The sequence below is a fragment of the Aotus nancymaae genome, unplaced genomic scaffold (genome assembly GCF_030222135.1).
Source record: "Aotus nancymaae isolate 86718 unplaced genomic scaffold, 86718_ANA_hifiasm-v0.15.2.pri h1tg000057l, whole genome shotgun sequence".
In the NCBI taxonomy this organism is placed as follows: Eukaryota; Metazoa; Chordata; class Mammalia; order Primates; family Aotidae; genus Aotus; species Aotus nancymaae.
Window position 1 is genome coordinate 41,148,430 of NW_026988471.1, and position 13,989 is coordinate 41,162,418.

General features: G+C 42.4%; 1 protein-coding gene across 1 annotated transcript; it reads right to left on the bottom strand.

The window, feature by feature from the left end:
- Window positions 1–292: 292 nt before the first annotated feature.
- LOC105716079 (cytochrome c oxidase subunit 7A-related protein, mitochondrial) lies at window positions 293–11,200 on the bottom strand. The gene is made up of 3 exons (XM_064364029.1): window positions 11,046–11,200; window positions 3,078–3,209; window positions 293–1,164 (listed from the first exon to the last, which is right to left on the bottom strand). Exons 1-3 carry the CDS (start codon window positions 11,115–11,117, stop codon window positions 1,027–1,029), a joined length of 342 nt encoding a protein of 113 aa, XP_064220099.1. The 5' UTR covers window positions 11,118–11,200; the 3' UTR covers window positions 293–1,026.
- Window positions 11,201–13,989: the final 2,789 nt, after the last annotated feature.

The window sequence follows — 13,989 nt, forward strand, 5'->3', positions numbered from 1 at the left end:
CACCATTTTTTCAAAATTAATATAGGGTAAGTAAAGTCTACTAATCATGACAGCAAAGGAAATTCGTGTCTAAATGAACTGAGTTACAGGCACATTTAAGCAGCAGGCAGGTTTTTATAAGCAACCATATGGTAATCATCAATATGCCATTAAACTCCTATTACTAGACTTCTAGGAACCATTTTGTAAAGATTATCTGGTGCCTAATTAACAAGAAAGAAATTAGACTCAGGTTTAAGATGCTGCTGGTGTTGTGAAATTACTCTGAAAGGTCATTTAAAGAACTTCAAACTTAAAATTTTTCATTCATGTATTTATTCCACAGTCAAAATAAGTCATAATTTAAAGCTATAACATTTTTAAAAGATAAAGGAGAATTTGTGGCAAAGCTGTATTAATAAAACAGACACCAGTCTAAAGTGCAACACTAAGCAGGTGTTCTCTGTTCCCATGGTGGAATAAACACACACAATTACACATAAGATTTTACTGAAGATAGGAGATGAGGCAAATAACCCTTTGAAATGAACTGTCCAATGAATAGAGGCAGGTTACAAATAATTTCTTTTAACATCTTACTGCAAAATGGAAAAAATCCCCGAGGTGACTACTAACTCAAACCCCTCATTTTACGCATACAGCCTTGGCTTCTGTATTCTTTCCACAGCCACAACCAAATCCAGAAAGGCTTCTGCACCCCATGCTCAAAAATGCAACCTCAAGTCCCTGAGGCACAGACTGACATTAATGAGTCTGTGTGCAACTCTCATCCAGAACCTCCAGGGAAATCAGGATCACAAACACAGAGCACAGCACCATTTCTTTAAACAATGGCTTTAACTGTGGAATGAGCTCTGACAAGCCATATGCATTTCATAAACAAACCAAAATATCGTCTTCGTATCTTCCTATTTTTCTTGCATTCTAAAAAATGTTAAGCCATCCAAGTAAAAAAAAATTAACTATGAAAAAGGAAATTCAAAGGGTTTATGCCAAAAAAAACAAATCAGTCCTCTGCAGCCTAACTCATTTTTTGGGCTGCGCAGCCATGTAGAGGGCAATCAGGCAGTAGATGGTCCCTCCCACAGTCAGCGCCATGGTGGTCCGGTAAAGCATTTGGTCAGGCAGGCCTCGTTTCAGGTAGATGGGCACACCATCAGCTTTCTTGAAAGAAAGAATTAACAAGGGCATGGTTGAGAAGAAAAGCATTTTACAATTTTATTCTTAAAAAACAAATTTGTCTTCTCTGTAACTAATTCATCAACACGTGACAGTGGGAAAAGCCCTAATACATGGAATGCTAACTGAAACACTAGTAGATGTTTCTATAAATGTAGCTAAAGCTTGTAAATCCAAAGTAATTCTCCAAAATGCTGCCACAGGGAAATGCATGCAAAAAATTCCAAATGTCTGATATTTATCATATATTGTTTAACTGGAGGACTGGGGGTGAATTTTTTAAAAGGCAAAGGTAATCAGCAGCTAACAAAGAAGTGCAGGAGAGGCTGGGCACAGTGGCTCACACCTATAATCCCAGCACTTTGGGAGGCAGAGGCAGGCAGATGGCTTGAGCCCAGGAGTTTAATGTCAGCCTGGGCAACATGGTGAAACTCTGTCTCTACAAAATAACTAAAATTAGCCGGCTGTAGTAGTACGCGCCTGTAGTCCCAGCTATTAGGGAAGCTGAGGTGGGAGGATCACTTGAGCCCAAGAGTTCAAGGCTTCAGTGAGCCGTGAGTGTGCCAATGGACTCCAGCCTGGGTGACAGAGTAAGACTCTGTCTTAAAAAAAAAAAAAAAAAAGAGGTGCAGGCACAAGAAATGGTCTCCATTCTGTCTTTAAAATGAAAAAAAGAGGTGCAGGCATAAAACACATTCTCCATTTAGTTTGGCTTCTGATCATGAGTGGTTAAGGTCAGAGTATATCAGGTCAGTTAACAGATTTAAGTCCATTTTGTATTTGAACTGCCTTCTTTCCATCACACGGTTAAACCCATTTAATAATCAAATTCCACCAGATACTTAAATCATCATCATCATCATTTTAGAGACTGGGTTTCACTCTGTTACCCAGGCTGCAATGCAGTGGCTCAATTATAGCTCACTACAGCCTCAAAATCCTGGGCTAAAGTGATCCTCCTGCCTCTGCCTCTGGAGTAGCTGGGATTACAGACACGTAACAACACACTTAGCTAATTTTTTTGTAGACACAGGGTCTCGTTATGCTGCCCAGGCTGATCAAGCAATCCTCTTACCCTGGCCTCCCAAAGTGTTGCAACTGCAGAAGTGAGCCACTGTACCTGGCCTGTTTAACTCAAATTTTGCAGTGTCCAAAATCCCTCTCCACTGCACCCTGAGATCCCAAATGTTCTCTCAATTACTTATTGATACCTTACTTATCAGATAAAAAGAAATTAAACTGATCAAAACAAAAGTGCTCTATCCTCAAGATGGGTCTGAATCTGGACATACTTTTGAGGAGGGGGAAGCTACCTTACAGCAATAGCAGTAGCAAGCACTGTCACTCCCATGGCACCTAAGATTGGGTCAGGTCACTAACTTCTTAAGAATTTGCAGGTAGATTAATAACATTTTAAATTCTGATTCTGGCTTCTCTGTTGATCTGCAAACCCATAAGCTCCTCCTCTACTTTCAGCAACAGCTTAGTGAATGTTAATATCAAGCAAACAAAAAACAATTAGGAAAAAACTCACTGCCAAGTCACTGCATGTGTCACAAAGCCAAATATGTATATATTGAGCTATTCAGTTATACAGGCTATTGCTTCTATGCAATAAATGATCAAGTGCTATTCATGCCATTTCAAAACCCTCATACCCTTAAATACTAATGAGGAAAGTAACCACCCTCCCCTCTTTTATCAGTATCTATCTATATAAAATATTTATCTATATAAAGTTCTATTCAGTTATGGCTCAAACTAAAATCAAGAGAATACTACTTAAAGAAAAAGGAGGAGGGTGGGTAGTAAACTAGATTAAGATTTAGTTTCATAAGGGATTTTTTAAGCCTATTTATTTCACAGGCTTCTCTGTTATCCAGAGTATCTTCCCTCACCTGGAAAAACTTCTGCAGCTCTGGAACTCTGTTTTTCCCAGCATAATCATACACTGTGGAATCGGAAGTCAGTTTAGTTGGTGTGGCAAATATGATAGGTGGTGCTTCTGTGGGAACCACAGACTTCAATCCCTGTAGGGAAAAAAAGGAAAATGGCAAGTTGAAAGCACGTCTGAGCAGGCTCTGTGAAATAGTGAAGGCAGCCACTAAACCACGAGACAGACAGTCAGTCTCTCTCCAACTTTCCCAGAGCAAACCCAGTAAAGAATCCCCTATCATTATGATTACAGGGGGTGGGTGGGGATCGGGGGCACAACAACAAAGGTCCAGTCTGAGCTTCCAGAAATACCTAGTGTGTCTGTCTTCTTAGCAAACCAGTAAAACATTCATAATCTGTTATGAACCTTTCATTAGCTTTCATGAAGGATCTGTCTGCCCCTAGAGCAGGCCTCAGAACCTTTTCCAGACACACAATAAAGAAAAATTCAATGTAGAACAGCCTTAGGGGTTTAAAACAAACAAAACTTGCCTTCCAGGACCAGAAACAAAATCAAAACAAAAAATTTTTTTGAAATGAACTTTTCAGCATAAAGAAACCATAAATTGAGAACACATATAGTAAAAATTTAAACAAGGTGGAGCAGGAGGGAGTACTGATACATGCTACAACATGGATAAGCCTTTAAAACATTATGCTGAGTCAAAGAAACCAGCCACAAAGACCATATTGTATGACTACATTCATAGGAAAGTCTAGAAGTGGGAACCATAGAGACAGAAGATACAGGGCATAGATTAATGGTTGCTTCTGGTGAGGCCTGGAGGCTAGGGAGGTAATAGTTAAAAGGTACACAGGTTTCTTTTTGAGGTGATTAAAACGCTCTAAAATTAACTGTGGTGGGAGTTGCATATATCTGTGAATACACTAAAAACCCCTGAATTGTACCCTTTAAATGGGCAAATTGCATGCTATGCAAATTATATCTCAATACAGTTGCTTAAAAATCAGGTGGCGGGGAGCTCTGGTTTTTTTATCTGAAAGGAGTAAACCTACAGTGACAAATATACTGAGTTATCCAAAATAACCTGCAAATTAAAATAAGGAGCTAATAGTCATAAACCAATAAAAATCATCCTTTTATATTACATTTTAACTAAGAAAAATAAAAATTTAAAGTCAGAAAGCAGAATTCAAGACCAGCCTTTTCCTTTTACAGACAAAGAAGGAAACCTCTTGCCCAAATATAGTCATCAGTCCGCTGATTCCTGTCTCCAAGAAATCTAAATTTACCTGTAATTGACAGGGCCTATTATAAAGATTAGATATTGAAAACCTCAATGCTACTCCCACCAGGCAAGCATTAGATGAACACGTCAATACAAAAAGCATTAAAGTAAACTTGGCTTCTATTTCTTCTGACACAGTACAGTAAATGGGAATGAACCATGGTCTGTTTTCTGTCATGTATTCATTCATTCAATATTACTGATCACTTACTTTATACTAGAAATACACAATGAATAAGATAGCCACAATTTTGGCCACCATGAATATTAATGTTATGAATCAGCAGCAGCTATTATCTATTTAACCCTTGTAAAGTGTCAGTATCATGTAAAACATTTCACATGCATTACCTCACTTAATTCTGACAGCAACCCTATGAAGATATTACTATTCCCATTTTGCAGAGTAAACCCCTGGAGAGAGAATAACTTGACTTAGATCAAATAGCAAAAAGCAAGTCAAGTTTTCAAACTCAAGCCTCTCTCAAGTCCAAAGCCCTGGCTTTTAAGTATTCCACAATTAACGCCCCACCCTCCCATCAACTATTGCTTGAAAACAACAACCCATTTAAAGAGAAAGTTTGGTGAGTAAGATGTTGGCCTATATTTAGAAATATAACACACTCGGCCGGGCGCGGTGGCTCAAGCCTGTAATCCCAGCACTTTGGGAGGCCGAGGCGGGTGGATCACGAGGTCAAGAGATTGAGACCATCCTGGTCAACACGGTGAAACCCCGTCTCTACTAAAAATACAAAAAATTAGCTGGGCACGGTGGCGCGTGCCTGTAATCCCAGCTACTCAGGAGGCTGAGGCAGGAGAATTGCCTGAACCCAGGAGGCGGAGGTTGCGGTGAGCCGAGATCGCGCCATTGCACTCCAGCCTGGGTAACAAGAGCGAAACTCTGTCTCAAAAAAAAAAAAAAAAAAAAAAAAAAAAAAGAAATATAACACACTCAAAACAGAGACTCAGAGGCGTCAGCGAGGGAAACAGAGGTTCTACCTAGATAAAAAAGGCTAACAAGGATCGTGGTTTGAACTGGATGAAGAATGTCAGATACTCCTTTATATCATTCTGTGAGCACACCACATTTTCTCCTTGAAATGATCATTTCTTCTTGAATGCAAAAATGTAAAATCCTTTCTACCAAGGATCTCCAAAAATGGTTTGAAAGTAATCTTATGTTTTGACAGGACTAATACGAGAGCATTTTTTGAAGGGATTCTATTTGTTTTGTCCAACCATTCAGTGATTCAAAACTACAGCAAAGTTTTTGAACAATATCATCTGAAAACAGGCAAATGAACCATCTTAACTTTTAAATTAATTCCATATTTCCCTTTATATTGCAAAAGTTTATAGAATTGAAGTTACCTATAATATCATTATCTTATACCATCAATTGTTATAAATTGTACATTTTCCTCCAATGTTTATTCAGGTTTAATAACTTTATAGTCACAGTGTAAAATCCTACTTTTTTTTTTTGGAGACAGAGTCTTGCTCTGTTGCCCTGGCTGGAGTAGAGCGGCACACTCTCAGCTCACTGCAACCTCTGCCTCCCGGGTTCAAGTCATTCTCCTGTCTCAGTCTCCTGAGTAGCTGGGACTATAGGTGCGCACCACCACATCCAGCTAATTTTTGAATTTTTCATAGAGACGGGAATTTGCCATACTGGCCAGCGTGGTCTCGAACTCCTACCCTAAGGTGATCCACCCACCTTGGCCTCCCAAAGTGCTGGAATAACAGATGTGAGCCACCACACCTGGCCCATTATGCTTTTTTTTTTTTTCCCTTGAGCCAGGCTCTTGCTTTGTCGCCCAAGGTGGAGTGCAGTAGGGTGATCCTGGTTTACTGCAGCCTCCACCTCCCAGGCTCAAGCCCCCCGAGTATCTCCACCTCCCACCTCAGCCCCTTGAGTAACTGGGACTATAGGAAAATGTCACCACACCTGGCTAAATTTTTAATTTTTTGTAGCAGGTCTGGATATGTGGCCCAGGCTGGTCTTGAACTCTTGGGCTCCAGCAATCCTCCCACCTCAGCCTTCAAAGTGCTGGGATTACAGATGTGAGCCACCAGGCCCAACCTCATCCTGTTTTTGTTTATAAGTTTTTCAGGCTTCCACAGTCTTTGTAACTATCAAATTTACTCTTCTTTTTTTTGAGGCAGGGTCTCACTCTGTTGAATTTAATCTTCGGAACAACCCTGTAAACGAGGTATTATCAGTCCATGTTACAGGTGATTAAAACAATGCTCAGAGATCCCTTAAGAAAGATGGGATTCAACCTTAACATTTTTATTACACCATACTATCAACAACTCTGCAGTTTTGGTCCCATAGGAAAAGGTAATCAACATTCCTAACATTTCAAGGCAGCTGGATCACTAGCAGTAGGCTTCTCAAGTGTGGAAATGACCAGGAAGCTTTATCTACAGGAGAGGATGCTGTGTAAATCTCTTCCACCTCTGCCTACTCCAAGACTGCAAGGACTGTGAGCCTCAAACATGTCCCTCCTCATCACAACAGTGCCATCTTTTCAGGCACTCAGGCCAAAACCTTGAAAATATTTTTTTTTTCTTTTGAGACTGAGTCTCACTCTATTACCCAGGCTGGAGTGCAGTGGCGCAATCTCGGCTCACTGAAACCTTCACCTACCAGGTTCAAGCGATTCTCCTACGATTCTCCTGCCTCAGCCTCCCGAGTCACTAATTTAGAGGGAAGTGCTAATTTTTATATTTTTAGTAGAGACAGGGTTTCACCATGTTGGCCAGGCTGGTCTTGAACTCCTGACCTCCGGTGATCCACCTACCTTGGCCTCCCAAAGTGCTGGGATTATAGGCATGAACCACCACACCCAGCCAAAACCTTGAAAATATTCTTGACACCTCTCCCTCATACACTGCAAATCCTTTTGGCTCTACCTTCAAAATATATTCAGAATCTGACTACTTCTCACCTACCTCCACCAATTCACACTCAAGTCTAAGCCCCTGGATTTCTACAACAGCCTTCTAACTGGTCTCATTGGTTGCCATGAAATCTACTCTTAATACAGCAACCAATGATCTCATTAAAACACAGGATGTCACTAGACAGCTCAAACCCTCTGAAAGGCCTATCTCATTGAGCGACACCCGAAGATCTTACAATGACTTTCAGAGTTCTACAAAATGCATCCCCTTCCTAGCCCCTCTTATTTTTTCATTTTATTTTTTGAGACAGAGTCTTGCTCTGTCACCCAGGCTGGAGTTCAGTGGTACAATCACTGTTCACTGTAGCCTTGACTTCCCGGGCTCAAGGAATTCTCCCACCTCAGCCTCCTGAGTAGCTGAGAGGTGTGCACCACATCCAGCTAATTGTTTTAAAAAACTTTTCGTAGAGATGGCGTGCATTGGTTGGTCTCAAACTCCTTAGCTCAAACAGATCCTCCAGCCTTAGTTTCCCAAAGAGCTGTGATTATAGGCATGAGCCACTGTGCCCCAGCCTAGCTCCACTTCTCATTCCCCTCCTCCTCCTCCTCCTCAGCTCACTGAACTAGCTCCTAAAACCTCCCAGGAACAGCCATGTTCCTTCTGCCTAGAATGCTCTTCTTCAGGCATCCACATGGCTTATACCCTCACCTTCTTCAGATCTTTACCCATCTCCATAAGTCACCTTCTCAGTGAGATCTTTCTGACCACACTTTTAAAAACTGCATGTCCTCCCCCTTACCCTACTAACAACTTACCCTCTTAATTTTTCTCCGCAGTACTTATCACCACCTAACATACTACGTTTTACTTTGTTTATTGTGTCTCCCACTACTACAATGGAAGTTTCATGAGCATAGGATTTTGGCATGTCTTGTTCACTGCTCCTATATTCCAAGACTTAGAAAAGCAACTGGCAGAGAAAGCGCATTCAATAAATAAACGCAGAACGTTCACATAAACTAAAGAAGGCTACAGCTTTACCACAATGTAGGTTTGAAAATCTCAGAAACAAAGTCTGATAAATTGGCCCTTGACAGCAGAACCTCCACAATTCCCAAAGCACTAAGAAAACAACTGAAAGCTGTCCTTAACTTAAGTGGAGAGGCGGGGCATGATGGCTCCCACCTGTGGTTCTAACACTTTGAGATGCTGAAGTGGGAGGATCACTTGACTTAGGAGTTCGAGATCAGCCTGAGCAATAGAGTGAGACCTTGTTTCTACAAAATATCAAAAAATTAGCCAGGTGCAGTGGTGCACACCTGTGGTCCCAGCTACTTAGGAAGCTGAGGTGGGAGGATGACTTGAGCCCAGGTGGTCGACGGGGCTGTGATCATGCCACTGCACTCCAGCCTGAGCGACAGAGACCCTGTCTCAAAATAAAATAAAAAATAAGTGGATCACAGATCAAGAAAAATCATATACTTTACTTTTTAATACTGAATCTCTTAGCTGCTTAATAAGCCCCACCTCCAAGATTTATTAACAGCCATTCAACCTTAACCATGTTTAGTAGTTGAGTCTTTCTGACAGACGATAAGTTTTGTTTCTCTACATCCTCACCAATACTCTTATCGTCTCTCTTTTTTATTCTAGGCATTCTGGTGGATATTAAATGGTATCTCATTGTGGTTGTGATTTGCTTTTCCCTAGTAACTAAAGATGTTAAACATGTTTGTGTGCTTACTGGCTTCTATTTTTGACGAAGTTCAGAGAATTATAAATAAGACGCTTTTCAATCAACCACTGGAAAATACCATCCCAGCAACTACTTGCTGTCAAGGTGACTCATAAATCTCTACCTGTGCTATTGTTATAGAACTACCTTTTCCATATTATGTTATTTAATGCATGTTATTCACTTTACTTAGTACTAAAAGTTACAAACATCTTCATTATATTTCCAGGAAAGGAAAAAGCTGAAGTACTCTTAATTACCAAAGACAGAGCACCTAGCTGGGAGGGCACCTGTCACAATCACTCTGAAATTTACAATTCACATAAAGCCTACACAATATTACTTCTTTTCAACATAGTTTAAGAAATCTTTAAGTAACTAAGAAGTTCAAATTCTCAAGAGAAACGCAATTCAAAAGGAGCGGTACCAGAAATCTGAAAGCCCTATCTATATAAAACTCACCTCAAGGCAATCTCTGCTCTGAGTGCCAGTTTTATTCCAATATGCATTTTTGGTAGAAAAATTTACTTTTTTCTAAGTAACAAAACCTAGATTATGCTAAAGATATATTAAAAGAACATAAACCAGGTGTGATGGTACACATCTGTAATCCCAGCCACTCAGGAGGCTGAGGTGGGAGGACTGCTTGAGCCCAGGAGTTCGAGACCAGACTGTGCAACACAGCAAGAGCCTGTCTCAAAAAATACTTAAAAAAATAACATCTACTAGCACCAACAAAATAAACTGTGATATATTTATAAAATGAAATCCTACAGAAGAATAAGAGGACAAAAGGAATTAACTACTGCGACGTACAACACGGATGAACCTCAAAAATACGTTCTTAATAGGCTAGCAGCCAGACACAGTGGCTCACATCTGTAATCCCATCATTTTCAGAGGTCAAAGCGGAACAATTGCTTGAGCCCAGGAGTGGAAGACTACAGTAAACTCTATGATTCTGCCATTGCACTACAGCCTGGGCGAGAGCTGGTTCCATTTATATGAAGTTCAAAAAGGGGCAAAACTATTTATGATGATAAAAGTCAGAATAGGAAGGGGGCTGGGATTGACAAGCGTGTACAAGGCAACTTCCTAGGATGATATAACATTCTGTATATTGAGGGAGGTGTGGTTATACAGTGCATAGGTTTGTCGAAACGCATCAAACGGTAATATTTAAGATCCATACACTGAAGAATACACTTCATAGAAGCAGATGATAGAAGTGGCCATTTTCCCACATAATCTGTAAAAGAAATAAGTGTAACACTGCTGACTATTCCTTCCTTACAAGTCATTACCAATTTGGTTTCAGTGACACACACTGGTTTCCCTTCTCACTTGTATATTCTTCAAACACATTTTCCTTCTCCACTCTCCCTTCATGTTTCTATACTGTAACTATGATCCAGCTTTTCTTCCCTATAAACTTCCTGGGTAGTCTACCCAACGGATTCTACTACTGCCTATGGGATAAAAGCACCCAAGTTTGTTAAACTCCATCTGCTACTATGACATATCACAAGCTCAACATTTATAAACCCTCAACTCTTCCTTCCAGTTCTCACCCCGCCCCCCGAAAAAAAAATTGTCCTTCTTATCCTAGAATTATTGTTAGTGTTTTTAGAAACGGAGTCTCACTATGTTGCCCCAGGCTGACAAAGGGGCCACTGGGAGGCCGAAGGCCAGATGTCTTCAAAGAGAGGGAGAAGACCTAACCTCGGGTCACACACTGGGGACTCCACCAACCCATCCCTTTTAGAAGCGGCAAGACCCCGGGGGTCACCTTGACCCCTGCCGTGGGCCAGACCGAACTTCCACGCCAGGCCAGCCCCGCCAGGTGAGCAGGTACACAAAGAGGAGCTTCAGTGACCACCGTACGCTGGTGTGGAGAGACCCCGGGAGGTGCAAGGAGAAATGAGACAAACTCAACCGTGGGCAAAAACCTCCCCCGGCTCCAACGCCGCGACTGCCTGTCGCCGAGGCTTGCACCGCCATTTCTCCTGTCCGAGCTGCCGCGGAGCCACTCGTACCTGTGGGCTATAGGCCTCCGAAGCCCATGCTCCCGCCAACTTCTGCGTAAAGCCACTAAATTTGTAGTACATGACGCCCAGGACCCGGCTTCCCGCATCCGCTGCCTGCGCGACCGCCCCAGAGAAGGACCCCACCTCCCCGGCTGTGGTCCTAAGACTCAGCGCAAAGACCCAGCGCCGGGACTAGGGCTGCCCGAAAATCGCCTAACTTAAAACCTGCCCACTTAACCAACATTGGGGAACCAAAAGCCAGCGTTCTCAAGACCACGAAAGGCAAAACCAGCTCTAAGAGAGCACGAAAAGGCGCTGTGGCAGAGTCTGTAGGAAATATGAAGTTCCTTCTTTCTCCCCAATTAGATTTGGGCAGTGCCACGACAACTCAAGAAATGCGCAAGCGCTTCGCGGACTAAACCCGGCGGACTAAGCTCCGCCGCGTCGGAGTCAGGTGAGGCAGGCTCTGGAAGGGGCCGGCTCTAGGAGGGGCCGGCTCTAGGAGGGGCCGACTCTAAGAGGGGCGGCTCTAGGCGGGGCCTGGGAGGGAGAGGGCGGGATTTGTGGGTGTGGCCTGGGTGGAGGCGGGGCTACGTCAAGGCCGGGTGGGACCTCCACCTGCGGAGAGAGTGTGTGCTGCGGAGCCACCGCCTGGTCATTGGGGTGAAGGCGTCTCTTCCTTTACCAAACTTTACTTGGTCGTAGTCTCACTTACTTCCTTCTGACCCAGAGCACCTCTTGAAGTATCCTGCTATTACTCAGTCTGCCCAGGAGTATAGACCTGTTGGCCACGCTTCCCCTGGCAACCTGGGAGTTGAAGCAAATACAAAAATTGGGACTCACCAGCTGAGGGCTGTTTAGTACCAAGGGCTGTTAGGAGTTTTGCCCCAGTAATATAAAAATAGCCTCCTGGGCTTTGTGCAGAGGAAATACACATGCAGAGTGACCTTTAGGTACCAGGTTGTAAATGTCATACAGTTTCTCAGAACTGGTTTTTACTCTGACCTGAGTTTTAAGGTCATTGGTTGTTTATCCTTTTCCTGGCCACTGCTCTTTGCGATAAAATGAGGTAGGGGGAGAGTGAGGTAGGGGGAGAGTGATCAGAAACACTTGTAAAATCTGGACCTTGAGCCTGAAAGATCTGGAACTACCACTTTCAGTTCTGCTAGTATTCGCTTCAGTTCAATTTAAAGATGTCTGTTAAGCCTGTGCCGTGTGCAAGGTACCCTGTAGTAAAAGGAGTATACTAGTTTCTTACTCTCCAGGGATGGACCAAGGCTTTTCTTAGCTTCATCATCTAACCATAGGTTTACACAAACATATTCTAGACGCATTTATGAAAACATGTTGCAAATTGATGGATAACTAACCTTTATATAGCGCTTTCCTAAACTCATTTAATCTTCACAACAATCCTATAGGTAATCTCCATTTTATAATGCAGGAAGATGATGCCCGGAGAAGCTAAGTAACTTGCTCAGGTCAGGGATAAGTGGCAGAGCTAGGCATCTGGCTCAAGATTTCCTACTGTTAAGCACTATGTTATAGATAAATAGATATGAAGACATTCGAAAATGAGGAGGATCAAGGCCGAGCACTCCAGGGCAAGGCTGTACACCAGCATCCTGGTTGCAGGCCTAAGTTCAAGAGCCCCAAGTATTCAGCACTGCCAGTATGATGCAAAGGTTTCAGCAGATTCATAGAAGCCAGCCCAAAGTTGCCACTTTACAAAGCAGCATTGTGATATAATGGAAAGAACATGTGATTTGGGTTTATGTCCATATTTCTCCAAGGATAAGTGGTTTGAGACTAGTGATTTCCTTTTTTTTTTTTTTTTTAAACTTTTGAAACAGGGTCTCATTCTGTCACCCAGGCTGGAATGCAGTTGTACGATCTCAGCTCACTGCATCCTTGACTTCCCAGGCTCAGGTGATTCTCCTACCTCAGTCTCTCAGGTAGCTGGAACCACAGATGCACATCACGAGGCCTGGCTAATTTTTTGTATTTTTAGTAGAGACGGGATTTCACCATGTTGCCCAGGTTGGTCTCAAACTCCTGGAATCAAGTGATCTGCCAAATTCAGACTCCCAAAGTGCTGGGACTACAGGCGTGAGCCACTGTGTCAGGCCCACCCCATGTTTTTATACTGAATAGATTCAGGAAGATTTTTCTACAGACAAAAGTTTGACTGCCTCAAAAGAAATGATTCATTGACATAAACCTTCTTGAGTCCCAGGTGCTAGCAAATACTGAGTGAAATAAAAAGCCTTTTGTAGAGTTTAGATTGAAAAGATAAATTAAATTATTTAGGACAGCTACTGTCTCCATCCCACTGACTTCTGGACATATTTTGGAAGAAGAAAGTAAAGAATATTCTCTAACTTTTAGCAGCACTAAGGTGTACCCGCTTCTTGTATAAGGTGCCTGTCAACACTGGTTATTTTCTTAAAGTTCCTGCCATCTGATTTTAGATCCTGCAAGACATAAATTAAGAATCCTGAAAATGTTACAACAGCCGGGCTGTTCAGTGGGAGATAAAATGTCAGTAGCAGAGTGTGGGTTGGGATGTCACATGGAATGGCTGATCATGGAAAGATTTTGTCTCATTTCCCAAGTAAAACACAGCACACTCTGACAGTACTAAGGCACCCTATTCTCATTCGTATTTGCATATCCCACCCAACATCAAAGACAGTCTTTTTTTATCACGATCCCTTCAGGTTGTTCCCCAGATTCTATTCTGAAGGGAAGTGACCACGACTCAGAGTGCAGAGAAGCTTGCCAACCACCAAGTGAATTGAGTGAGTGCAGATGCCACTCCGGCTCCTGGTGAATCTGAATGCCGCTGCTTCTCCATTTGTGAGGGGTGTGTGCTAATGGCCTCTGGCAGGCCACTCTGTGAAAGTGCTTGGGGGATGGATCTGAAACCAATATAAAATTTAAATTGGGTAAT